This window comes from Agelaius phoeniceus, chromosome 31 (assembly GCF_051311805.1).
Source record: "Agelaius phoeniceus isolate bAgePho1 chromosome 31, bAgePho1.hap1, whole genome shotgun sequence".
Taxonomy (NCBI): domain Eukaryota; kingdom Metazoa; phylum Chordata; class Aves; order Passeriformes; family Icteridae; genus Agelaius; species Agelaius phoeniceus.
In genome coordinates this window covers 1,463,974-1,490,125 of record NC_135295.1, presented here as the reverse complement: position 1 = coordinate 1,490,125, position 26,152 = coordinate 1,463,974, and the positions used below count along the sequence as shown (strand labels likewise).

The following is a 26,152-nucleotide window of genomic DNA, read 5'->3' as shown; positions in this document are numbered from 1 at the left end:
CGGGAGGGGGGGGAAGAAGGAGCCGCACGGACCCCTCAAACCGGGGATGAACGCGAGAAAGAACGGACCCGCCAAGGGCTGTTTGGTAGTTTTTATGCAGATCCTGAAGCCCACACCGGTATCAAACAGGTACGATGGAGGCAACTAAAAACCAACAAAAAATAATTAAAATAAAATCACATAAAATCCCAACTTCATATAAAAGCCGCGGGGGCGGCTCTGGGTGTAAGGGGGGGACCCCTCTGAGCCCCCGCCGGGCTCCGGCTGCGTGTGGTGAACGATCCCGGAGGGAATTAAAAAGTGATTGCTATATACACACACGTAGAAAGTCAACAGTGATCCCGGGGGGAAAAAAACAAAACAAAACAAAAAATCCAAAGATCCCCAAATGAACCCAAACCCAACCACAGTCTTCCCAAGCAGGAGGGACCGGCTTGGGCCTTCTTGCTGCCAGTCCCAAGGAGCTCCAAGGTGGGTTTGGGTGGGTTCCTCGACCCTTTTCTTTGCCTTGTTTTGGTGCTTTTGGCAGACAGGAGGAACAGGGCGGGGGGGGTCTCCCCTCCTCCCTGCAGCAGCAATTTGGGGATCGGCTGGAAACCAACACCCCGACACCACTCAGCGCTCCTCTCGAAGCTTTCAGAGTTTTTCCTTTTTTTAATTTTTTTTTTTCTCTTAACTCTTTCAACTACTACCGAAGGTTTTATTTAACAGCAACGTGTCTTCTTCTCATTAAAACATCAGTTTTGTGTCTTGTTTTCTTGTCTCACCCAATGCTGGGGGCGGGCGGGGGACAGGGAGGGGAGGCTGGGGCTAGAACCAACCGAAAAGTACAGAACATTTAATTTAGGAGAAGGTTACAGGAATCGTCGAGGGAAGGAAAAAAAGAAAAAAAAAAAAAAAGAGAGAAAAAAAAAAGAAAAAAAAAAGAAATGGCAGCCCCGGGAGCTGCGTCAGTACCGGGGAGGGAAGAAGGGGCGCTTAGGGGTGAAGAAGGGAGCCCCCCCTCTGCCGAAGGGTGGCCGCGGCCGCTTCAGGCTCTGGAAGGGGTCTCTGCCGCCGAAGGGCTCCCGCGGGCGGAACTCGGCGCGGGGCGTGCGGAGCAGGACGGAGCCGCGGCCCCCGGAGGGCTCCCGGTGCCCGGGGGGGCCCAGCCCGCGCGCGGCGCCCCCCAGCTGCTCCCGGGGCAGCGGCGCGGGCCCCGCGGGGTCCCGGGAGCGGGGCAGGGGCTCCCGCGGCTGCGCCCCCCCGAAGTGCTCCTTCAGCGTCCCTTGCATCGTACCGTGCTCCTTGGGGAAAGCGCCGGCGCCGTGCTCCAGCGGGGGCGGCGCGGGGAACGGGACCCCGCCGTGCTCCCCGGCCGGCGGCGGCTGCGCGGGGAACGGGACCCCGGCGTGATCCCCGGGCACCGGGGGCGGCGGGGGCGTGGGGAACGGGACCCCCGCGTGCTCCACCGAAGGGGGCGGGGGGACGCCGTGGGGCAGCGGGAGCGGCGCGGGCGTTTCCTTGGAGAAGGGGTTGGCGTGATCCACCGACGGCATGCGGGGAGGGACCGGGTGATCCCTCGGGAAGAGGCCGCCGTGGTCCTTGGCGGGAGCGGGCGGGGGCACGGCGGGCGGCCCCACCGGCTCCCGCGGGAAGGGGTTCCCGTGCTCCAGGGGAGGCGGAGCGAGGGGCGGCGGCGGCAGGTGGTGCTCGAAGGCGGAGCTGAAGTTGTTCGTTCGGAAGTTGTTGACGCTCTCCGGGAAGGGCGGCACGTGCTCCTTGTAGGGCGCCGGGAAGCCGCCCATGCCCGGCAGCTCCGAGGAGCCCGAGGGGCCGTTGTCGAAGGCGCTCCCGCCGCTGCTCAGCTCGAACCAGCCCGCCCGGCTCCCCTCGCGCCCGTGGCCCCGGCTGCCCTTGCCCAGCACCCGAATGGACTCCACGGTCTGGATGGGCTCCCCCGACATGCCCCGGCTCGAGGCGTTGTGGTAGCCCAGCGTCTCGATGGGAGCCCCCTTCTCCTCGGTGCTGTCGGGCAGGTCCAGGCAGGAGGAGGAGACGCGGGTCTCGATGCGGTAGTGCTCCTCCGGCGGCTGCGGCTCGCCCTTGGCAGCCCCGGATAAACTCCCCACCTCGCCGGAGCCGCTTTTGGGAATCTGCCCAAAATGCTTCTCCTCGGAGGGTTTCCGGGAGGCGTTTTTGAGCATGTTCTTGAACTCGATGGTGGAGGTGGCGGAGATGGAGGAACCCAAGGGTTTGTCCCCGGCCGCCGCGGGCGCTCGGCTGGCGGGGCTGGGGAGGGCGTTCTGGGGAGAGAAGAGCGAGGAGCGGTGGGGAAGCGCGTGGGGCGAGTCCGAGTATTGCTTCTGCGGGAGGCCGGGCTTGGGCAGGCTGCTGTGGTTGGAGTCTGGTGTGAAGAACACGTCGTTCTTGCTGGGCGATGGGGACCCATCCGAGGCCGAGTCCTTGCCCCTGCGGCCGTAGCTCCCAAACATCCCCGGGGACGAGGCCAGCGGGTCGCAGCTCTCACTCTGATCCAGGAGAGACCTCATGGCCGGGGGGAAGGATGGCTTCACACCAAACTCCTGCGACCGCTGCCCGTAGCTGGGCAGCACCGGCTGGTACTCTGCAGAATCGGGGAGTTTACTCGATTTCAGGATAGACTTGACCGGCTTCTTCTCCAGGTTCAGCATGGCCGAGGGCGGCGGCCCGGAGTAGTCGAAGTCGCGGTAATCCTCGTCTTCTTGGAAAGATGTATCTGGGTAAAACTTCTCCTGGGAGGAGTCCATCAAGGAGGAGGGCATCTCCCTGCTGTCCACAGGTGGCTTGTACAGGCTGGCCGGGGACTCCCTGCCGAGGCCGAAGGGCCGGTAGCCGTGCACGGAACTGGGAAGTTCTTGGGAATATCCATCATCCCGACCCTGCAGAGGAGACCTTGTGCTGCTGGGTGTTGAAGAACCGGGGCTCATGATTTTTGACAGCAGGGAGATCGTGTCGACGCTGCTCGACGTTGGCTTGTCCATCATCTCGTCCTGGGTGGGCGTCCCGCTGCGCTCGTCGCGCACCGGGGTCCCGTCCACATTGTCCATGGAAGTGCTGGTGGGACCGCGCTGGAAGTCAGAGCTGTGACTCTCCGTTGCCATGCTGGACCCCAAGCTGCTGAGGATGGGAATATTCAAGTTCAGGCCACTGAAGCCAGGATTTCCCTTCAGGAAATTGTGTATCTTCATCTCCAAGCTGGGAGAAGGGGGTTCTGATTCCAGCTTGGCTTTTGAAATTTCGGAGGGTTGACCCAGTGAGGTTTCTGTTGGCAAAAGGGAGGAAGGACTGGTAGGGTGGGAACTGGAAAATCCCAGGGAATTAGTTGGTGGCTTAAAGCCAGAGCTTGACAGTGCTGGGGTATGTCCAACTGGAGCCTTGTTGACTGAAGTGGAGGAAACCTCCGCGGTGGTTGAGTTTGGAGAATAACCAAAACTTTTGGCTATGAAGGACTGTGGATTGGAAGGAGCACTCCTCCCCTTCAAGCACGGCACGGTTGTGTTGGCTGGCGATGCCGAGGTGCTCTGTGAGGCAGGTTCTCCTGACTGAACAGTGTTTCCAGCCACGCTCTGCAGCAAGGACGACAGCCCTGGAAAACAGAACTGCTGCATCAGGTACTGAGGGCAGGGCCAAACCACCCCAAGCCTCCTAAACTGGCACTTTACACCCCCCAGTCTCCAGCCATGAAGAGGATTGGATTTTGCTGCACCCAGTGAGGTGCAACACTCTGCCAGAGGCTTGGATTGATGTACAAATATAAATTACACCATCGAGTCAGGTGGGTAAGAACTCATCCTGGTCTGCAGCCAGGAGTGGGGAAACCTGCCCTGCTGGCCAGGTGACCGTGGCAAGGTGCCAGAGCAGGAGCACGACCTCTTGGTCTCCTGTTCTGCTCAGGGAATGTTCCAGATACGTGTGATTGAGCCACAGCACAAGCACAAAGTACAGGGAAGTGACAAATGCCACTGGTCCGTGACACCTGAGCCACCTGAGAAAGACCATCCACACGTGCCAGGGACGTAAAACATTCCAATGGAGCTTTCCTCCCTCTGATCTCCCTTTAGGACAAGCAGAGCAGCACGTTTCAGCCTGGCCACTGCCCTCAGACACAGCCCTCCCCCAGCACCCACCCCAGTACCTTGCAGCGCTGGCGCCGTCTGAGTCTGGGTTTTGGAGAGTGCTGACAAAATGCTTTCTGGAGTTATCTCAACTTTGGAGAGAATATTTGCTAATGGATTGGAAGGAGCAGATGGGGTTCCCAGGACAGGAGTCTTCAGGCCACTGGTGAGAGCTGAGGGGCTGGTCGGGGTCCCTGGCGAAGGTCTCGAGGCGGGACTCACACCTGGGGCAGGAGCACACACCACTCACCTGAGCTGCTCTGGCAACACAAGTGACTCAGGCTCCCCACAGGCACACAGAGCCGAGCAGACCTCTGAGAGCAGTAACTCCCTCGTGTTTATTTTGAGATAATGAAAGGTTTAAATGATCACCCAGCTCCGTTAGTGCCCACAGCCCAGCTCAGCACTCACCCGTGCTCTTCATCACCGACGTCAGACTGCTCAGGATGGAGCTGATCTTGGCCAGGTCCACGTTGGCCAGGTTGGGTAAGGCAAGTGCTGGTGCCAGAGGGATGGGAGCTGTGCTCACCACCTTTGGAGCTGGGGGTGTTGGGGGAGCTGGGGCTGGTGTGGCCGCTGTCCCCGAGGCCGTGGCAGCCGCAGCAGCCGATGGCACCGCTTTGGGGACGCTCTCAGTCTTGGCAGGGGCCGGGGCTGGAGCAGCCTGCTTGTCCTTCCTCTCCTCCACTGCAGCAGAGAGGGGAAAACAAAAGCAGAAAGGTCACTCAGTCCCCCTAAAAAGACTCAGGGAATATCAATTCTGATTCCCAGAGATGTAAAAACATCTTTGGTAAATGTTCTGGGAGATGGAAATGATCACAGCGGGACTGGGACTTCCCTGCCAGGAGATTCAAACCCCAGCTCAAATGAAGCTGGAAAAGGCTGGTTTCCTCCTTTAATTCCCACAGCACCATCACATACCGATGATTTTAGACGTGTCATCCTCCACATCAGACAGCTCCATGTCCTCCACATCCCGGTTATCTGTGGCAGGCTCTGGAGAAACCATCTTGCGTGCTCCGGCTGCGGGAGAGCGGGTGCTGTTCTCCTCGCCCATGCCCTGGAAAGGGGACTCAGAGCCCGTTGGAGATGGAGCATCCATGCTGGGAGAAGGGACAGGAGACTCCTCGGGATCAGGAAGGGTCGCTTTCAGCTGGTCCAGCTTTTTCTTCAGGTTGCTGACGCGGTTAGCAAATGTTTTATAGGCCTAAGGAAGGAAGGACACTGGACTGGGGATCTTTCATGCCTCAGTCATTTCCTTAAGGAAGCAGCACAAAGCCTGAAAAAAAACGATTCCAAATCCCTGGACCCTGCAGTGGTAAGAACACAGCTTCTCCACGGGACTCACAGGGCAACAACCACAAAAACTGGGGAGGATCAAACCTTTTTCCACTGACTTAAAACAATTTTCATAACCCCCCATATTTTAACAAATGTGTTCTGCCCATCTGGGGCTTTTGGCAGGTTCTGGATGCTGCTGGTTGTTTTTATAACACTTTACTACTGTCCTTTATTCGCTCATCCAGTTCTCACATAAATCCCAAGTTTCCAGGATTCAGGATTTGTCACACTAACTGTGATTTTGCCCTGTTTAGGAATCTGGAGGGCATCCAGCATTCCAGCAGCACACACAAACTGAGCTTCCAACTGCTGCATTTTGAGAGCACATCCTCGTCTTACCCAAAGCCTCCATTCCGCTCTCTGTGGAAACCACCCTTGAACCAACCCAACAAACTCTGTTATTTGGGAATAAGAGAGAGATGAGGCATTTTCCAGGCTCTGAGGTGCTGCTCCACCTGTGGAGGATCCAGGAAAGTCACACTTACATTTGCCACCACCTTGACTTCTTTGTACTGCGCCTCATAGAAAATTCCAGCGTTCTCCAGCGCCTCGGTGAGCGAGGGGCCGTTCTTCACCTGCTTGTCCAAACCATTGACAAATTCCTCCAGCTTTGAACTTGCTTCTTCAAACTCCTTGGAGAACTTCTTCCCTCCTGTTTTATCTGCAGGGAGATGAACACCACGGGAATGAAGCAAACCACAGAAGCGTGGCCTCGATGGCAGCACCCAGGATATTGGGACAGTGGAGCTGCACAGTCCCAGACCACCCTGGTCAGGCACTGGGATCTGGCAAGGGATGACCAGGGCCTGGCTGCTGGCAGAGTTTTGGTTTTCAGACAGTCATTTGCTTGGTCTGAGTTCTGCACCTGAGAATTTCCACAGAAATTCCACCTAACCAAGAGTTTTTTGGGCTCCTGATTGCTGGTTCTTAACCTCACTCTGAAATTCTGGCATTTTCCAGACATAAATTCTGGCATTTCCCAATCTTGACAGAACTGAGGAGCTCCCACAACACCTTCAGTGCCCTCAGGGCTTTACCTTTCAAGCACTTGAGTGTCTCAGTGCTGCAGACATCCACCCTCATAGTGGAAAGCTGCTTCTCCTTCAGCTCTATCTGATCCTCTGAGCGTTTGTACAACAGCAGCTCATCAATGAGGGACTGGGGCTGGAAAAAAGCAAACAGGAGAAGCTTCCTCATCACATTCCAGGGAAGAGGGGCCTGGTTCCAGACTGCTTCCAAGGGAGAGCTAACCCAGGCACCACGTGGAGCCCGTGATTTTTAACCTCAAATTTCACAATGAGCAAACCTGGGCCCAGGCAGGAGCTACAATTCCACAAATCTCCTGGCTATGAGCAGGGCACAGGTCTTTTTTATTTACTCCCCATTTCACCCTGCAGGTGCCATGAATACGTCCCACTCTGTCAGGGGACTGAATTTAGACCAATTTCTTGCCACCAACTCCTCAGCCACCTCAAACTCCTCTTCACAAGGATCTTCTGAGCTTGCCCAGACCCTTCCCCGTGTCAGCCCCAATGGTCCAGGTGGCTCTTGGGCCTGGGGTCACCCCACATGCAAAGCCCAAGGCGGGGGTCAGTGCCATGGGTCACTTCCACTCACAGACTTACTCGGAATTCAGCAACAATCTTGGACTTCAGAGCAGCTTTGGGGTTGGTGGAGGCTGTGGGGAAAAAGAGAAATCGTGAAGAAATTAAAAAACTGCCTCCCCATGGAAAGTCAGCCACAAAAGGCAGCCTAATAAAGGATATTTGAAGATAATTTCATGTGTTACCCATCACATCCTCCCCTCCATGCAGGTGTCCCTCAGTGCTCCAGGCTCCTGGCACTCACGGGGACATGGACAGGCACAGCTGGATTGGGACTGAGCTCAACAAGTGACACTGCTGCTGTTTAACATGCTCTGAACACTTCCTGGGCACACCTTTTCCTCAGGAAGACAAGTCCCTGCAAGGTCAGTCTAACAGCTTCATCCAAGGAGTTCCAGCTCTCTGCAAGGAAGGGAATTTTATTCCCAAAGTGCCAGACCTGGAGCTGCCACGGAGCCCAGGTTTCCTGTGGGCAGAGCTTCCCTAGGGCACTTCCTAGGCCTGGCCATGCTCAGAGCTTTAACAACTCTCACACCTGGCTACAGGGTGGGGGGGATGAATCCTGCTGGCAAGAGACTGAATCCATCAGATTCTGCACAAAACAGGAGAAACAGGAAAGAAGAAACGAGCTGATGAGAAGCAAAGCACTAAACCCTCCATCCACGCTGGACACAGCCCAGTTCTGTCTGGGAAAGCAGCTTCTGGTTTGTTAAGGCCAGGAATAAACACTCCCAACTCTTTTCATCTTCTGCTGTCACACCTGATGATGTCCCACGTGTCACACCTGATGTCCCACACGTCACACCTGACGTGTCACCAGCTCTCTGGGGACCACTCAGGGTGTGGGTGCAACGTGAGAGCATTAAAGTCCCTCTGTTATAGTAAATTCTCTCCTGCTGCTCTGGGCTCTGCACTGTCACATCCTGTCCCTGCACTGCCAGCTCCAGGTTCCTCCTCCTCCCAGCCCAGCCTGCTGGGGCAGTTCCTGAGCATGAAGGGAATGTCCATCTCCTCCTCCTCCTCCTCCTCTCTGTCTTCCCTCCATCTCTGACCAGCTTCCAAGAGGTTCCACCAGCTCCTTCCTCTCCTGTCCACAACCTCTGCTCTCATATCTGATTTTTGCCTCACTCCTTTTCTTTCCAAAGCCTTTTTTCTACCAACACCTCCTTGGTGTGCACGTCCTGGGGCCCTTGTGAGCCTGCAGGCTCAGCTGGCTCAGCCCACGCTGGGCTCAGCCCTTCTGCTCCTTGAGCAGCCAATTTCTGCATTAGTGCACAGAGTTCACAGTGGTTCCTTACTTTGTGATTTCTTCCACGGCTTATTCGGTTTGTTCAGAGACTCTTTCAGCTGCTTCTGAGTTTTGAAAGTGGTACCTGGAAAAACATTTCATTTTTGGCAGTCTGGCATTATGGGATTCCTGTCAAAATCTGGTTTTTGGTGCCATACAGTTGCACGGTGAAAGAGTGAACAGAAATTTGTTTTAAAATACCTCGACCAACTTCCTTAGAGGAGCTGCTGGATGCCCAAGAGAACCTCAGTTTACTCAGGAATGCAGCAACCTGGGGGTGGTCTGCCATTTTTAAATCAAGTTTCTGTTTGCCCTTACACTAAGGCAGTTAAAAAAAAAAAAATCACAGTAAAAAGGGAAAACACATGGAAATCTAAAAAGGAAACTCTTTAGGAAGGCTGTAATGGAATCAAACAGACAGGTGCTGCTCATTGGGAAAGCAGCCACAATACCTGATTTACCTGGAACCTCACAGACCTGTTGTCAAGTCCCAGAAATGAGCCCTTTCAGAGCAAAAAGCACAAAGGTCACTTCTCAGCATGCAACACCCAGCTCAAGCCTGTCCTCGTGCCACAGCCCGACCCAAGACACCACACTCCTCTTGCTGTGATGGCCACTGACCCTCAGAGCACACCTGAGGGCTTCCTGAGCACCTGCAGCTCTTCATGAGGGGAGGAAAGCCAACAGCTGGACTGATTTCCACTGCTAATTCCTGGTTTTAACCAACTCCACTCGTTTCTCCTCTAAGGACTTGAGGATTCTTCACCCTCCAGCTTTGCTCCTGCCTCTTCCTGCCCCACAAACACCATCAGTTAAACCAGACTATGAACGAACAGCACAAGGAGGTAGAGCCAGAGCACCCTGCTCGGGATGGGCTGGATCATTTCAGCCTCAGGTCCTGTTTGCTCTCTGCTGGAGCAGCTCCAGCTCGTGTGCAAAAGTTCACAGCTGCCTTTAGAAAGGTACAAAAGAGGTAAAGCAGGAGAATCCAGCGCTGCCCACGTCCCACACTCGGTTGTGTTACAGCCTGTGCCAGGTGCAAACGCCCCTCGCTCCCCTCAGTGACCCCAAACTGTCTCTGCAATTTCAGTGAGCTCATGGGGCAGTTTGTAAGGTGAGAGATGCAAAGGGTAAGGAACTTACTCAGTGCTTCTTTCAGTGCCAAAATGGTTTCCTCAGGGTACACGTTTCTGTCCTCCCAGATTTTGAAGATTCTCTCGATGGATTTGGAGACTGATGGGTCCCTGGAAGAGAAGAGTTCTTTACCCCCTGGCTGCAGGACATGGCTGGGAGGTTATATTGGATAATTTGACCCAAACCAACCCTCTGTGCAAATTAAAACCCAGCTCATGCCCACACATGGCTGCTCCAACAGAATCCTTGGAAGTTCTGCTGATGTTCGTAGAGAGTTGGAGATGTCAGAAGAAAAAATTCCCCCTTTTTGAGACCCTCAGCCTGCCAAGAGCCCGTTAGCTCATTCATTACTCACTTCACTAATGAAGCAGCCTCAGGGAGCACCTCTGCAAAGGTGTCCCGAAAAACAATGGCATTTTTCCTCTTGCAGTTCTGTATGACATCATTGGCCAAGTAAAAAAGGTTCAGGCGGTGAGGAAAAGCAGCTGAGGACAAAAGAAAATCGAGAGTCAGCATCAGACACAGGCACCACAACAGCCACACCTTGACCCCAGTAGTTCAGCGCTGCTTTTGGGAAAGTTTCAGGGTTTCCAAAGCCCAGCAGGCAAACCCCTGAGGACTAGAGAGGACATCTTTAATTTACAAATGATTTTCAGATTCCTCCAGCTGCGCTTGCTCCTCTGACCCTCCTGACGGTTCAAAAGCTCCGAACTGAGTTACTTCACCAAATCCCTTCCCTCAGGGGTGGGTGGGTAAAGTTAGGAAACTCATTCACATGCAAATGATGGTAATGAGCTCCTTCATTTCACTAAAGGCCACTGCCAAGGATTAAACTGGAGGAACAGTGCCAAGAGATGGTGTTACCTCACTGGGTTGTCACCTCTCACCTGCCCATGTCACCCCTGGCTGCAACCAGAATCACTTTTTATCTACAGATCCCTCAATTCTCTTATCCCGCTTCATTTTCCAGCTGGCCCTACCTTGGCAGAACAAATTCCCACAGCATGGCTGCACCTTGCAGCTCTCCTGGTCTGCAGGATTCCTCTCAGGAAGCTCAGCATCCTTCCCGGCCCAGAGCCCTGGGTGAGGAGCTCACCCCTCACTCACAACCTGAAAAAGCTCCCAGCAGAGAAATTCCTGTTTCTGGAACGCCCTCCCAGCATGAGGCTCACAAAGCTCAAAAGGAAGATCCTGCACAGAAGATCCCCCTCTCCTGAGGGCAAGCAGAGCTGAGGACACAGGAAAAGGCTTAGCTGGGATGGGTTCTCCTGGCAGAGGTTGATGTCCTTAAGCCTCTCTGAGCCCCTGGGCAGCAGCACTGGGCTCTCCTGGCACTGCGCCCTCGAGCATCTCCAGGCTGGGGTCAGGAAGGGCACAGGGACAGAGCCCTGGGGAGCCCCTGCTCCTAAAGCCCTGTCCCTGCTCCTAAAGCCCCATCCCTGCTCCTAAAGCCCTGTCCCTGCTCCTAAAGCCCTGTCCCTGCTCCTAAAGCCCTGTGCCTGCTCCTAAAGCCCTGTCCCTGCTCCTAAAGCCTTGTCCCTGCTCCTAAAGCCCTGTCCTTGCTCCTAAAGCCCCGTCCCTGCTCCTAAAGCCCCATCCCTGCTCCTAAAGTGCTGTCCCTGTTCCTAAAGCCCTGTCCCTGCTCCTAAAGCCCTGTCCCTGCTCCTAAAGCCTTGTCCCTGCTCCTAAAGCCCCATCCCTGCTCCTAAAGCCCTGTGCCTGCTCCTAAAGCCTTGTCCTGCTCCTAAAGCCTTGTCCTGCTCCTAAAGCCCTGTCCCTGCTCCTAAAGCCCCGTCCCTGCTCCTAAAGCCTTGTCCTGCTCCTAAAGCCCTGTCCCTGCTCCTAAAGCCCCGTCCCTGCTCCTAAAGCTCCTAAAGCCCCGTCCCTGCTCCTAAAGCCCTGTCCCTGCTCCTAAAGCCCCATCCCTGCTCCTAAAGCCCTGTGCCTGCTCCTAAAGCCCCATCCCTGCTCCTAAAGCCTTGTCCCTGCTCCTAAAGCCCCGTGCCTGCTCCTAAAGCCCCGTCCCTGCTCCTAAAGCCCTGTCCCTGCTCCTAAAGCCCTGTCCTTGCTCCTAAAGCCCTGTGCCTGCTCCTAAAGCCGTGTCCCTGCCCCAGGACACACAGCAAAGGCCTGAGAGCCACTGCCAGCAGCTGCTCACCCCCAATCCCACGTGGAGCACCAGCTCCCACATCCCAGGAGGAGATTTTGTCCCTGGTCCTGCTCTTGTGGCCATGGCCACCTCACAGAGCCCCAGTTGAGGAGCTTTTATCCCTGACCCCTCTTCTCTGGCCACTGTCACCTCACAGAGCCCCAGCTCCCACATCCCAGGAAAAGCTTTTCCAGCACAGACTCAGCAAGCCAAGGATTTGTGAGCAGAACCTGTTGCTCACAACCTGTGCCCTGAACATGCTGACAGGCCAGGCTGAGATGGGTTTTCTGGAGCCCACAGTGCTCTGCTCTGCCCTGAGGGCTGGGAATCCAACTGGAGCAGGGCTGCACTCTGCCTGGTGCTCCAAAACAATCTGCAGCCAGCTTTCCCCAAAATGCCAGCCTCAATAATCTCTCAGATCATCATCCCACTGGAATGGGGCTCCTGTGATTTAGTTGAACCCAGCAATTCTCCTGCTGCTCACCCTCCATCCCAGAGACATTTCCATCCCATACCAGCAGACAGCAACGATTCCACACCTTAATAACATAAAATAGATTGCAAAGAATTTTAAACCTTCGATTCAAAGAATTCTAAACCTTGGATTTAAATGATCCAGCATCTACACAGCAGAAGGAAATCAGGAGCAGGGCTCCAGCCTGATGCTGACCATGCAGAGCACCACAGGTTATAAACCAAGATACACCCACATCATACAGGAGGAATGCTGGGTCCAGAGGAAGGCTGTGGACGTGATCCACAGAGAAAACCAAGTGTTCCTGGTTCCAAGATGCAATGGGTGAACAGCTCCCCTCAGCTTGAAGCAGTGAGGAAATGTGGGCAAAAAGGAAAGGGCAGAGCTGAGCCCATTCCAAACCAGGCACAATGGCACCGACAAAAACGGCATTTCAGAGCCTATGGGTGTGTTTAACTCACACTTAAACCCTCTGACCGAGCCCTCCTGCAGGGACACTCGGGTTCCCATCAGGAATTTCCCAAAGGTGAAGATACAGAAGGATGTCCTTGCAGGAACATTCCTGTGGGGAAGCTCTGACCAGCATGGATCAGAAGAAGCAAGATACCAAAACAACAGCAACACTGCAAATAGCAACACCTCTGGTTTTCCTGAAAATACACAATTCTGTGCTCCAGGAACCCCTCACCACACTCCCCCTCACCAGGGGGATTTGATGTGTTGATAAGAGCTTTGGAGTTAAAGATTTAAATGCTCAGAAATGAACTCAGAGCCACCTGTACTTGCTGGGACAGGGACAGGGACTTCCCACAGAGAGAACTGTGAGGTCCTTGGGGCAGAGGATGAAGGGAAAAGCAGGGAAAAAACCCCTAAGGAAGCAGGGAATAACCAAAGAATCAGGGGTCAGGGCATGGCAGCATCACAGCTGCTGTCAAGGACTGGGTGAGCAGGAAAAGATGGTGAAGGAGGGACCTGGACAAAAGGAGGGGTGTGGAGGTGAGATCCTCACAAGGGCTGTGAAGGGAAACCTTGAAAGAATCCCATAAAATCCAACAAAAATTCCAGGCTGGGGCCAAGGGCTCGGGGCAGGAGCTGGGGCAGAAACGGGGCATGGAGGACCTGCAGGTGGGAACAGTTCAGTGGCTTTTGATGAGCTTGGGAAGGGGGAAGGAGGGATGGGAGAGCACTGAGGGCCTCAGCAGAGCCAGGACAACTGTGAGAAAGCCACGTCCAGAGGAGCTGGCACATCCCAAGGAGAGATGGGCTGGATTTTCTTCAGGGGCATGCACTTGGAGCAGAAGGGGAAGGATGATGAGGATGAAGGAAGCCCCAAGGATGGTGCCACAGTGCCAAGGAAGGAGCATTTCCAGGAGAGGTGGCAGTTGCAGCAAGGCTTGAGGAGCCAGGGCACTTCCTCCAAAGCTCTCACCTTCCTCTCCTATTTCCATGGAGTACAGACAAAACAGATCAAACTCTGGGGAAAGAGGATCTCCTGCATTCTGCAGTGGTGCCTTCAGAGTGAACCCCAACTCTCCCAAATTTTCCAAAAGGTTCAGCACACAGCAGACCGACGCTTTGGGATGGGAATGTTATCTCCACGTTCCTGCCAAGCAAAGCTTCCTTGAACTCCCACAAGAAGAGTCCAACCTTCCCACAGCAGCGGAGATAACACTGCTGTGCTGAGCCCTCCAGGTCAGGGACACATCCTGATGGGCACTGCAAACCCCAGAACGGGCACCCGGACTCTCCATGCCCACCCCGGGCTGCTCCAGGCACAGAAACAGCTCCCTGAGCCCCCAAAGTGCTGCTTTGGGAGATCGTGGATTCAGGAGCACAAAGGTGCCACCACTGAGGTGCACACCAGCACGTTGTGTTCCTCCAAGGATGACAAGGTGATGCACACGCGACAAGAGGGAACATTTTCAAAGTAAAAGGGACAGATTTAGGAGAGGTGTCAGGAAGGAATTCTTGCCCGTGAGGCTGCTGAGGCCCCGGCACAGGTAGCAGAGAACAGCCGTGCCTGCCCTATCCCTGCAAGGGTCCAAGGCCAGTCTTGGAACAACCCGGGCTAGCGGAAGGTGTCCCTGCCCACGGCACTGGACGGGCTTTAAACCTTTCCAACCCAACGACGAGCCCGACCCTGCCCCGCCGCCGGTCCCCGAGTGCCCGGTGCGGGCTCGCCGCCGATGGCGGGGCCCCGTTCCGCCCCGGCCGCCCCCCGGCCCCGCACTCACAGCGGCGCAGCCACTTCATCCAGTGGTACACGATGGTGCTGTGGTGCCGCTTGTTCTCCAGGCACCACGAGGAGAGGCCCTGGATCGACTCCATCGTGTTGGTCACCGCCTGCAGCTTCCTGTCGAGCGAGGCCTCGAGCGCGCCGGCCGCGGACGAGGCGGCGGCGGCCGAGGAGGAGGAGGAGGACGAGGAGGCCCGGCCGCCGCCTCCGCCGCCCGCCGCCATCTTCCCGCGCTGCTCGCGGCCGGGCCGCGCGGGGGGCGGCGGGGCGGCGCCTCACGGGGCCCAGGGAGGGGGGGCCCGAGGAGATCGAGGGGGCCCGGGGGGTGCTCGGGCGGTGCGAGGCGGTCCCGGCCTGGGGTGGGGGGAAAGGCTCGGCCCGGGCGGGTGCAAGAGGCGGTGGCGGCCCGGAGGGATCTCGGGGGGGGACCCCGGCTAGTGGCCGGACGGTGCCGGTAGGCGGTGTCGGTACCCGAGGCGGTGCCGGTACCGGAGGCGGTCACGGCCCGGCCCCCCCCGCGCGCGCCGCCCGCCCCCCCGCCGCCATTTTGTGACTCCCGCACACCGGCGGGCCGCGCACGCGCACGCCCCGCCCCCCTCCCCGCCGCGCCTGCGCGCGCGCGCCCGCCCCGCCCGGCAAGATGGCGGCGCCCCCCCCACAGAGCCGTTTGCAGCCCCCCCCCCTTCCCGGCCATGAGGGGGCGGAGAGCGCGCGAGCATAAAAACGGCGTTTATGCCGTAAATCCCCGAATCACTGAGCTTGGAAAACACTTCTGAGTCCAACCCGTGACCGATTGGCACAGATAAACTGTGTGAACCACATCCAGTTGTTCTTTGGACAGAACCAGGGATAGGGATTCGAAGAAATTCCCTCATGTCCAACCTGAACATGGCCAGACCGCCCTCAGCACAGCTTGGAGAAGAGGGGAAGTGGCTCCTGCCCCCTCGTAAAGTCAAACACAGCGGCATCATCATCCTTTTCCCCCCCTTGACCCAAAACCACGCTACGGCGATTTGTTTTAAAAAATATGTCTTTAATAGGGGTGCTGAGGAGAGCGATGGGAGCTGTGGGGCTCAGGGGCTGTGGGACAGGAGCAGCCATGGCGGGCTCAGTCCGTGGACTCGAGCACGGACTCGCTGAGCGCCAGGTCCCAGTAGTGCTCGGCGCTGTGCTTCTTGAAGTGCTCCCGCGCCATGTTCTCCGTGGGGCACTGCTTGAACTTCATCTCGCCAAAGCTGCGATCCTTTGCCGTGCCCTGGTGGGAGATAAGGGGTGAGGTGTCACCCTAATTCCCACCCGGCTCCAGGGGATGTGGGGAACGTGGCAATATGTGGGTTTTTTTCAGTTTATAGCTCAAGGAATGGGATGGAAAGTTGGATCCCACCTCAGCACCTCACCTTTGTTTGTTTTCTTCAACCACAACTCACCTCCCAAACCAGAGAGCATTTGTTTGTTTTCTTAACGGACTCCTCATCAGACTCATCATCATCTGCAAAAACCCCACAATAAAGCTCATTTAGCCCCTGAGGTGGAGCAGGACTCCCCCCTCTCCCAGCAGCACAGCATCTCTCACCCTCTCCCTTTGTGTTTGACGTCTGCTCGTCCCACTTTATTCGATGCAGCATAAGACGTTTGAATTTCTTCTGTGCTTTCGGGCCTGTGGAAGAATCAAGATTCAACATTTTCAGAAAATCTCTTAACCTGCAGCTAGCAAAGGTTCCCTTCCTCATGGGTTTTCTGACTGGATTTCTGCGCTCTGCATCATTAACGATGTAATTAAGGGACTTTTTAATTGCCTCCTCACTTCCTTGTCCTTCCCTAACCCTGTCACCAATTTCCATAGCAATTGCTGCTGGAGGCAAGCTCCACAGTGCTCTGTGGTGACCCAAGCCTGCCCAGAAGGCCTCACCTCCTTCTACCACCACCACATTGACATCTTTGTGCAGAACCACCACTCCTGTGAGGTACAGCTGCCCAGCGTTCGCTTCAATTTTGAATTTTTTTGCTGGATTGCTCAAGTTTCGAACCCTAAGGAAAAGATGAAAAAAATAAAGTATTTGTCAAAAAAACAGAACTAAGAGGTCCCTCCGCCCCCCAAGCTCACCTGTGAGATCTCTCTGAGCTCACTCACCTGTACACAGCTATGTGAACTCCCTGGGAAACATCTTCCTTGAGCTTTTTCACCTTCTTGGCTTTCCGCTGCTCTGCCGTGAGCTTCCTTGCTGCGTTCGCCTCCTCGTGAGCCCTGGAAACCAACAGCACTGAAAGGACTGATCCTAAACAAAACACCAGCACTAAATCTACCCAAAAGTGTCCCAAAACGTCACAGTGCAAGGTGCCACCTACTTCTGTCTCTTGGCCATCTGTGCTCGGACGTGAGCTTCCACTTTTGTTGGGTCCTGGACAGCTTCTGTGCCCAGCACCCGCATCAGGTTGGAAATCCTCACTGCAAGGGAATGGAAGAGGTGCTGGGAGGGCTCCTCTTGGAGAGAGGCTCCCACTGGACAGCTTTTCCCACCAGAACAGTTGCACACAGATAAATCCAGATTTCAGATCCCTGCAATCCCACCAAGGCTGTGCTGCTGTTTCAGCCTTCCCAAAGCCTGCCCAGGGCCTGGCTGTCACTCACCTTTGGGCTCTGGTGGTGGCATCAGGCCCAGCCTGACCTTCTCCTGCAGCTCCTTCTGGGCTTCTCGCCGTGTCTGGCGCCGTAATTTCTTCTGCTCTTTCTTGGTTAAATACACACCCAGGGTCACCGGCGTGTCACTGTCCACTGGAGGGAAATGAGAGCATCAGGAATGTGCCCTGGAGGACCCAGGGGGACACAGGCAGTGCCACACAGAGGGGATGGGGCTGCTGGGTGCCCCCAGGCCAGGGCCATACCTGGGGGGTTGAGCTGGGCTGGGTGCTCCACCAGGTTGGTGATCCCAAAGTATTCGTCTTTCTTGGAGGTCGTGCCACCTTTTCTAGAAAGGAGAGAGTTGGGCATCATGGCAGAACTGCCAGCATGAATTCCTGCACAAATCCCAGCCCAGAGCTCGATGGGCTGAAGGAGACCCACGGTGGTGTTAATGTACAGGAGTCTCCCCACGTTTTGGGGTTCAGAAGCAGGGCCCCACATCCACCATGAACACAACTTGTGCACGATGTTCATGCTTGGAAATAAAACCAAACTTCCCCAACTTTGGGCTAAAATATCCCTCCAACTCCACAGCAGCTGCTTACTTACTGCAGCCCCCAGAGAAACTTTGGGAGCAAACCCAGTGCCTGGGTGAAATTTTTTGGTGAAATTTGATGCTCAAGCATGAACATGATTTCCCATGTGCTTTCCACACCCACTGTGCAGCTCCTGAATTCCTGCTGTGGCAGAACCATCAACACCTGGAAACACTCACAAATCCAGGCCGTTGGGGATGATGTAGGAGTCCCACCACTCAATCTCTGGGATCTCCCCCTCCTTCAGCTCCTTCTTTGGGGTGATCAGAGCCAACTTGGTGGAAGTGTGGATCCCAGTTTTCCTGGCAGCCTGGGAGATCTCTGCCTGCAGCTTTTCTAGCTGAGCCTGAGAAGGAAAATGGAACAGAAAGGTCATTGCAAAGCAGCAGAAGCTCTGTGGAGAGCTGAACACAAATCACCTGCTGATTTATCTGGGTTCTCAAACAATCTGAAGCAGACTGCAAGAGAAACCACGCAGCATGTGAGGGTGAGGGGAAGCTCCCAAGAGTGCCAAAATTCTGCTCTTGTTCCTGAGCCTTTCAGGACCGTGGAACATTCCCAAAGGAACATCTCCCTCTAAGGATTGTATCCCTGGACTTTTTCTCTCCCCTTCTCCCCAAGGACTTGGAGCATTTTAACAAAATTCCTTTAAATCTCCACTTCTGAGCTGATCACTCAGCCAGAGAGAGACCTGTTCTCTTGGGAACTTCCAATGTTTTGTCAAAAAAAGGAGATTTTGCCCTTCAACAGGTGAAGACAGTGGTGAGAAAACCCCTTGCTGGCTTGGGCACACACCATCCCACCAAAACCAGGGTTTTTAAGAAAAAGTTTCAGGTGATTTGACTGGAAAACTTCAGAATCAAAGCCAGTGCAGGAGAGGAGAATCCCCTCGTACCCAAGACCTCTGATACCTTTGTTCTCAACCTTTGGGCAATTTTCTCAAATTTGCCTTTTTCATGGAACTTAAAGGTGCGTTTCTGCCGCTGGGCCGGGGTTATGGAGACCCGTGGGTCGAAGTATGTGTTTGATTCCATATCTTCTGAGGGCTTTTCCTTCAGCTGCTGCTTGAACTGCTCCCTCTTCACTGCCCTGATGTTGGCCTTCAGCGTGGGCATGCGGTGGGTGAGCTCGATCTCCTTCCCGCTGGCATCCACGGTCCGGCCCTGCTCGTCCAGGATCAGCGGTGTTGGCTTGGTCTGATCCTTCAGCTCCACTTTGCTGGGGGACAGGATAAGATGTGTTCTAGTCAAATGTGAATACAGCAGTGAATCAAAGGAAATTTCAGCTTATTTCCGTGGTTTCTGTATTTTTACAGCTCATCTGTACTGCCAGGAGAGACTCCAAGCTTGGAGAAAAGACTCCAGCCTCAGCCAAGGGAGGAGGAACCTCCATTTCACCTCTTTTAATATAAATTCTGTTCCTTCAGCAGCAGTTAAAGCCATTGCTGGGGAACCAGCAGCACTGGAGAAGTGTCACTGTCATATTTTCTGAAAAATCCCTTTGCCAGGATTTCTTCTCCTGGGAAGCTGAGAAGCTTCAGAGAAAAATGGAAACAATAATGATCTGCTTGCTTCTCCTGTGTTTTGCTGCTTTGGAATGTGCTCTGGAGGTTGTTTATCCAACAGGTGGTTGTTTCATTGGTTTCATGTGAATTGTTTTTACTTAAAAGACCAATGAAGAGACAGTCACGAGTTTTAGCCTTCAGTCTGTATCCTTTGTGTATTCTTTAGAATAGTTTTAGTACAGCATTCATATAATACAATATAATATAATATAATATAATATAATATAATATAATATAATATAATATAAATTATAAGTATAATAAATATTATGATATGCTATATGATATATGATGCAATGTGATATGATGTAATGTGATGTAATGTAATATAATGCAATGTAATGCAATGTAATGCAATGTAATGCAATGTAATGCAATGTAATGCAATGTAATGCAATGTAATGCAATGCAATGCTATATAACACTATATAATGCTATATAATGCAATATAATGTAACATAATGTAATATAATGTAATGTAATGTAATGCGATGTAATGTAATATAATGCAATATAATGCTATATAACGCTATATAATGCAATATAACGCAATATAATAATAAATGAGCCTTCTAAGAACATGGAGTCAGACTCACTGATCTCTCCCCTTGTTGGGGTTATCTACAATTCACCAGAGAAGCCTTTGCCAGTCCCTGCCTGGCCCTGGGGTTCGCCCCGGTACTCACGGCGGCGCGATGCCCATGGCGTGCAGGTTGGCCAGTCCCACCATGTTGGCATTGCCAATGAGCCCTGGTTTCAGTGCCAGCTGAGCCTGGATCCTGGCCTGCAGCTCTGCAGCTTTCCTGGCCTTCTCAATGGCATCGTTCATGAACGTGGCTGCCTGGGAGGGCTGGATGGTGTTGCCGATGGGGAGCCGCTCCGATTGCGATGAAGAAGAAATTTTGGGCTGTTGGAAGAGGAGGAAGTTTTGCTCCATGCCTCTTCCAGCAGACCCAGGCAAATATTTCAGAGCTGAAACAGAGGCCAGGGATGTGAGGGATTTGCCTGTTACCTGTGGTGTTGGAGGACTGATGAAACTCAGCTGCTTTTTCCTCTCCTCAATCTGTCGCGTGGCTGCCTCCATCATCTGTTTGATCTGTAGGGAAAAACAGACAGTGAGTTTTCCTTTGCTCTGTTTGGGATACAAGTTAGGATAAGCTCTACACTGTGTGGGGACACAGCCCAGCTAAGACTGACCTGGAGCTTGGTCAGCATCCCTGGGCTCTCTGATGGTGGGCCTGGAATGACTTCAGGCTCATCCTCCACCTCCTCGAACCGTGGGATGCGCCGCTTCTTGACACCAGAGGATTCCTTGGACACCTCAGAGTCATCACCAAACACATCCTAATGTAAGGAAACAGCAGAAAGCTGTGGTTAGGACAAAATGTTCTCCTCCCAGAGCAGGATTTGAGATGAGAAACCAGCAGCATGTCTCAGCTCCAGCTCCGTAACGCAGAATTCCGGGGTGGCACTTGCAGGCTGAGCCCAAGCCCAGCCTGGGCCCTGCTCCCCCACCAGAGAAACACCAATGAAGTCCATGCAAGAGGAGGAGACATCACAGGGATGAGCCTGCCTAACAGCACCACTGCTCCCCTAGCTGCTCAGAAGGGGGAACTGGCACTGAGGAGATGTGGAAAGACAGAAAAAGCCTGCCCAGAGCTGATCTGACTGGGATAAAAACATTTCCACGTCTTCCACCAACTTGAGAGGGTTTGGTGAAAGAATCTGTGCTGTCCTATCAAGCAAAAGGAGGATGTGGCTCTGTTCCCAGGGAGTGTTGGGACACCTGCAGCATTCCCTCACACTCCAGAGAAGCACAGCTCAGAGAGCACATGGAGCAATGGCCCCTCTGATGGGCTTTCAGCAGCCTCAGGTGTCACCAAACAAAAGGCACAGCACATTTTCCACAGAGCTCTGGTCAGGCCCTGTGGATTCCATCACCAGTGCCTGGTTTGTGTGTGGAAACCTGGATGTAGTGTGTGTGTCAATGTGTTATTTGAAAAGAAAATATACACACCGGTTGGGAGCGTTAGTTGCAATCCCTTCTTCACTACAACGGTTCAAATCCTACAAGGACACTTCCTCAGCCACACAGGTACTTCTTGGAAAACCTACAAGTTCAAGAGAAAGGACTTGCCCATAGTATAAAGTGTGGAAACTTTACGTTCAGTTCCTGACCTTCCCAAGCCATGACCTACCCCAGAGTGAACCGAGGAGCGGCCCTGGGAATCAGCACTGCCCGACGCCATGGGGACAACAGGAGCCAGGAGAAATCCCTGTCCAAGCCTGTGCTGGGGGCAGTCACTCACAGAGTTCTGCCACAGCCTGACCACCTCAGAGACCTCTTTGTGTTCCTGCAGGGCCCACACAGAGCCAGAGCGCGATGGATGAGCTCCAAGGAATGGGATTGCAGAGAGAAGAGCGAGGATTTGGCAGGAGGAACATCTCTCTCCAAGCCAAGAGAGCCAAGAGAAGAAGGAGCAGATTCTGCTGTTGCTGCCAAACCCAACTTCTGGCTCAGCCAGGAACACCAGCAGTGCTCAGGCCAGACAGCCCTGTGGCTTCACTGGGGAGGGGTCCCCTGCTGCAGCCCCAGCCCTGCTCCTGCTGCCATCACCAGATCCTTCTGTCAGCACCAGATCCCTGCTGCCATCACCAGATCCCTCTGCCAGCACCAGATCCCTGCTGCCATCATCAGATCCTTCTATCATCACAGATCCCTGCTGCCATCACCAGATCCTTCTGCCAGCACCAGATCCTTCTGTCATTACCAGATTCCTGCTGCTATCACCAGATCCTTCTATCATTACCAGATCCCTGCTGCTATCACCAGATCCTTCTATCATCACAGATCCCTGCTCCCATCACAGATCCCTGCTCCCATCACAGATCCCTGCTGCCATCACCAGATCCCTGCTGCCATCACCAGATCCCTGCTGCCATCAGAGATCCCTCTGCCATCATCAGATCCTTCTGTCATCAAAGATCCCTGCTCCCAGCACCAGATCCCTCTGCCATCACAAGATCCCTGCTGCCACCACAGATCCCTCTGCCAGTGAGAGATCCCTGCTCCTATCACCAGATCCCTCTGCCAGCACCAGATCCCTGCTCCTATCACAGATCCCTGCTCCTATCACCAGATCCCTGCTCCCATCACCAGATCCCTCTGCCAGCACTTGCTCTCCCCAGCAGGCTGTCACCACACTCCTGCCATCATCAAGTGGTGGCACTGCTGCTGTCCCCACCTCTGCCATGCCCATGGGAGCACCTGGACCTCCAGCCCTGCTCAACCCTCACATTCCCACAGCCCCAGGGACCAGCTCAGAAGAGAATTCCTAGAGGGAAATGAGGAGTCCCAGCATTCCCAAAGAGATGCAGATCCTGAACAGAACTGCTCTGGCTCACTGAGGTTCAGTGCTGACTGCAAGTGTTGGGGAAACCCAGCCTGCCCTAAAATAGGAACCTCAGGAAGAGTGAAAGGAACATCACTGTGAGCAGGAGCAGCACAGAGAGGGACTGCCAGACTTGTAAGAGTGGTGGCAAAATGGAATTCTACAGGATGGTGAGAGAAGTCCTCAAGAGAAGAAAGGAAGTGGAAACAGCTTTGGATGCACCTTTCACCATCCCAGGCAAGGGAGAAACAGCAGAGCAATGGAATCCCAGCTGGAATCAATCCTGTGCTAGGACAGGAGTTGCCAAAAAGCACCTCTTGTTGATTCTGGGTGGAGAAAGGGAATGAAAACCCCCCAGATCATCCACCACAGCCCCAGGTGCTGTGTCAGGGCACAGGGAGCAATGGGACATCACTGGGAGCAGCAGTCCCAGGCTCCAAATGAAAATACAAGCACAAGGAGCACTGAGGAGAAGAGATGGATCCCCGTGGATTCACTCCAGCAGCCTCACAGAAAGCCAAAGCCAGGCTTCCACCTCGGCTTTGGGAAAGAGAACCACAAGGTAAAGGCTCCCACACTTCACCATGGAGAGGAGTCATTTCTCTTGAACATTCCAAGCTGTACCTCTCTGGAAGAGGAGAGTGTGCCAGAGCACCAGTGCTGCCTCCAGGCCACCCAACCACAGGAATAAACCAAGCAATAATCAATAATCAATAATCAATAATCACCTTTAGCTCCCGTTTCCTGTTCCGGTCGCTGTTGGATTTGGAGTGCCGGGAGCTCCGTCCTTCCTCCACTGCCTCGAAGAGTTTGTCCACAAATCTCAGGGTGGAGTCATCCAGGAAGGGTTTGAGGTGGTCTGGAAAGGAGGAAAATCCCATCAGTGCACAATTCTGAGCTCGAGGTGAGCAAGAGGATGGAGAACACACAGAGATTCCTTGGAAAATGGAAACCATTTAAATTCAAGTGTGATTCAAGTCTATAAACACAGGGAGACCTGGAAGCCTCTGGGATCTGTGGATTTTGTTGTCAGGAGCTTTAAACTAAGGGATCAAGGGAGAAGCAAAGCAGGGCTGTAATGGGCAAAAAAAGCACCTTAGTTAAATTTCCATTTCCAGTTCCTTGGATGAGGAATTCATTTTTACTTATCAAATTTTTAAACACATCCCAAGGCCTCCAGCTGAGTCTGGCCTGATGGATTTTCCCCTCCTCACCTGAGAGAACCACCCTGTGCCTCTGCCCCTCTACCCTGGTGAGGTTTGGGGCTATTTCCCATCACCATTTCCAATTTCTTGAATGAGGAATTCATTTTTACTCGTTGGATTTTTTAACACATCCCAAGGCTTCCAGCTGAGTCTGGCCTGACAGGTTTTCCCCTCCTCACCTGAGAGAACCACCCTGTGCCTCTGCCCCTCCACCCTGGTGAGGTTTTGGAGCTGTTTTCCATTACCATTTCCTTGAATAAAGAATTAACTTTTACTCATTGGATTTTTTAACACATCCCAAGGCTTCCAGCCTGACGGATTTTCCCCTCCTCACTTAATGGAGGCTGACAGAACTGCCCCTCCACCCTGCTGAGTTTTTGGGGTATTTCCCAAGCCCAGCTCTGGACATACCAGCTGCTTTTTTCTTGTCCATGCCCTTGCCCACGCAGTTGAGGGCTGCAGTGACCACGGTGGGCTCCGAGAAGCCGAGCACGCGTTTCACCGTCTTCTCTATCCATGGCTTCAGCTCGTCCAGCTCACGCTTGGACAGAGACATCTCTGCTCAGGCTGCAAGGAGAAACATCAAACAGGGCCCTGGGTTTCATCACCTCATCCAAATCACCCCTTTGAGATGAGTTTTTGGAGAAATGTATCACAGTGGAGATAGCTCTGCTACTGTAGGTGGTGTAAAATCAGCAGGTGGTGTTGGAAACAGGAAAGTTTTAATAAAAGGCAAAATAACAAAGCTCTATAGAGAGAAAACTGGAGCTAGGGGCTCTTGAAGAGGCTCTTACTCTTAGTAGAACACCCCACAAAAGCAATTTGTTCTTTTCTTTTTCTAATTAATTGCTTAGGTGAGACCTTTTGGCTTCTGTCCAATTGGCTGACCTTAAGTTTGAGGTGAAGTCCCTAAAATCTTACTCTGTCCAAGTTCCTAGCCTTAATTTTGAGGTAAAGTCCCTAAAGTCTTATGAAGTGTCCTTTTACCTAATTGAAGAAAGAAACTTTTGGGTTTTTTTCCTTTTTTAGGAGATAAATGACAATTTAGTCACTTTGTCAACAAGGGGCACATTCCTACAATCACCTCCTCCCTCAGGATCAGCTCCACGGGTGGGAAAAGCTTTTTTGGGCTAAAATGAGGCAAACCCCATGAGGAGGAAGGTCTGAGCCCCCTAAATCCCTCCATGGGTTTGGGGAGAGGGATGCACTGAGTGCAGAACATGTGGGACAGGAGAATCCCCTGTGCCCTCCCTCACCCTACAAAACAACTTGAGCCCCTTCCCCAAGGTTCAGCCCCAAATCTGGGCTGGTTTCTGACACTCACATCCCCTCACAGCCAGGGCTGAGGCTGCAACTGCTTTTAACTGGGCTCTAATAGGATTTGGGGAAATCTCCTTAGGGCTGAGCTCGAGCTCGGCACCAAGGTGGGGCTGAATGGAGACCTGGGCCAGCTGAAATGGGTCTGGGGTCAGGTATCCTTCCTGGGAATGGGGTCTGGGGTCAGGTATCCTTCCTGGGAATGGGGTTCTGGGGTCAGGTATCCATCCTGGGAGTGGGGTCCTGGGGTTCAGTCCTAACAGAGCCCCTGATTCCAGGCCATGAGCAGCTCCAGGAGGTGACTGCTGCTCCCCCCAGAGCCTGGAAACCTCTGCAGGTTCTGCTTTTCCTGGCAGCTTCCTTACGGACAGGTTCAAACAGAGCCCAAACCCGGATCCTGGCGGTTCCCCCACGAGTTCTGAGCCTGCAGAGGCTGAGGGCAAGCAGGACTAACAAATTCCAGCCCCGAGACACCACCAGCTCTGAGCACGTCCGTAATAAACCACAAAATTCGTGTAATTAGAGCCGGGTCAGCCTCCATCCGAGCTGAGCTACCGGAGAAGCAGCAGCTTCACCTCACGGCTGTTCCCGTGTCACGCCGGGACAGCGGAGCCGCCGTGGGGAGGGGACACAACCCCCGGAACCGGCATCGGGATAAATGAACGCGGCCGAGCACCGCCGGGGTTCTGTCTCACACGGACAGACGGACAGAGTTCCGGAGACACGGGGCTCCCACCGACCCCGCTCCCGCAGGGCCCGGCATCCCCCGGTGCCGCGGAGCTCCGCCCGGGGCCCGGCCCGGCCCCCTCAGCGCGGCGCGCCGGGCCCGGGGCCACCTCCGCCACCGCCTCCCTCGCTCCTTTCCGCCAACCCGCCCGCTTCCCCCGTTCCCTCCATGCCCTCCGAGGCCCCCCAGTTTCCCTCACCGGCGCCGTTCCCTCACGCCGCTCCCGGTCCCGGCCCGGCGGCCCCTGACGGTGACGGCGCGTCGGGGCGGAAGCGGAAACGCGCGCGCGGCGCGTGCGCGACCAGGGGCGCGCGGGGGCCGCCGGGAAGGCGGGACCTCAGAGGGGCGCGCGCGCTCAGCCCCGCCCA

At 54.3% G+C, this 26,152-nt stretch overlaps 2 protein-coding genes across 3 annotated transcripts; both read right to left on the bottom strand.

The window, feature by feature from the left end:
• Positions 1 to 76: 76 nt before the first annotated feature.
• Positions 77 to 14,931, bottom strand: RPRD2 (regulation of nuclear pre-mRNA domain containing 2). Of its 2 annotated transcripts, XM_054651168.2 has the most exons (11): positions 14,362 to 14,931; positions 9,859 to 9,988; positions 9,513 to 9,613; positions 8,380 to 8,454; positions 7,103 to 7,155; positions 6,515 to 6,641; positions 5,963 to 6,138; positions 5,058 to 5,343; positions 4,548 to 4,823; positions 4,157 to 4,360; positions 77 to 3,607 (listed from the first exon to the last, which is right to left on the bottom strand). In XM_054651168.2, exons 1-11 carry the CDS (start codon positions 14,585 to 14,587, stop codon positions 951 to 953), a joined length of 4,311 nt encoding a protein of 1,436 aa, XP_054507143.2. In that variant the 5' UTR covers positions 14,588 to 14,931; the 3' UTR covers positions 77 to 950. The 2 variants fall into 2 exon arrangements, with proteins under 2 accessions (XP_054507143.2, XP_054507145.2); XM_054651170.2 differs by lacking the exon at positions 8,380 to 8,454.
• Positions 14,932 to 15,375: 444 nt separating this feature from the next.
• PRPF3 (pre-mRNA processing factor 3) lies at positions 15,376 to 26,113 on the bottom strand. The gene is made up of 16 exons (XM_054651249.2): positions 25,984 to 26,113; positions 24,152 to 24,307; positions 23,264 to 23,394; positions 20,341 to 20,487; positions 20,156 to 20,239; positions 19,830 to 20,050; positions 18,491 to 18,797; positions 17,759 to 17,925; positions 17,247 to 17,329; positions 16,993 to 17,136; positions 16,710 to 16,809; positions 16,495 to 16,608; positions 16,273 to 16,391; positions 15,937 to 16,020; positions 15,791 to 15,852; positions 15,376 to 15,618 (listed from the first exon to the last, which is right to left on the bottom strand). Exons 2-16 carry the CDS (start codon positions 24,294 to 24,296, stop codon positions 15,472 to 15,474), a joined length of 2,055 nt encoding a protein of 684 aa, XP_054507224.1. The 5' UTR covers positions 24,297 to 24,307; positions 25,984 to 26,113; the 3' UTR covers positions 15,376 to 15,471.
• Between the last annotated feature and the right edge of the window lie 39 nt (positions 26,114 to 26,152).

Excerpts from the sequence above, each read along its gene's own strand:
- PRPF3 (XM_054651249.2), bottom strand. The coding sequence starts at position 24,296 with ATGTCTCTGTCCAAGCGTGAGCTGGACGAGCTGAAGCCATGGATAGAG. Across the intron at positions 18,798-19,829 it reads GCCATGGGCATCGCGCCGCC|CAAAGTGGAGCTGAAGGATC; the intron begins GTGAGTACCGGG and ends CCTGTCCCCCAG. Across the intron at positions 16,021-16,272 it reads TGTGGTGGTGGTAGAAGGAG|GCCCGAAAGCACAGAAGAAA; the intron begins GTGAGGCCTTCT and ends ATTCTTCCACAG.
- RPRD2 (XM_054651168.2), bottom strand. The coding sequence starts at position 14,587 with ATGGCGGCGGGCGGCGGAGGCGGCGGCCGGGCCTCCTCGTCCTCCTCC. Across the intron at positions 8,455-9,512 it reads GGCACTGAAAGAAGCACTGA|GTACCACTTTCAAAACTCAG; the intron begins GTAAGTTCCTTA and ends ATGTTTTTCCAG. Across the intron at positions 4,824-5,057 it reads TGACACGTCTAAAATCATCG|TGGAGGAGAGGAAGGACAAG; the intron begins GTATGTGATGGT and ends TCTCTGCTGCAG.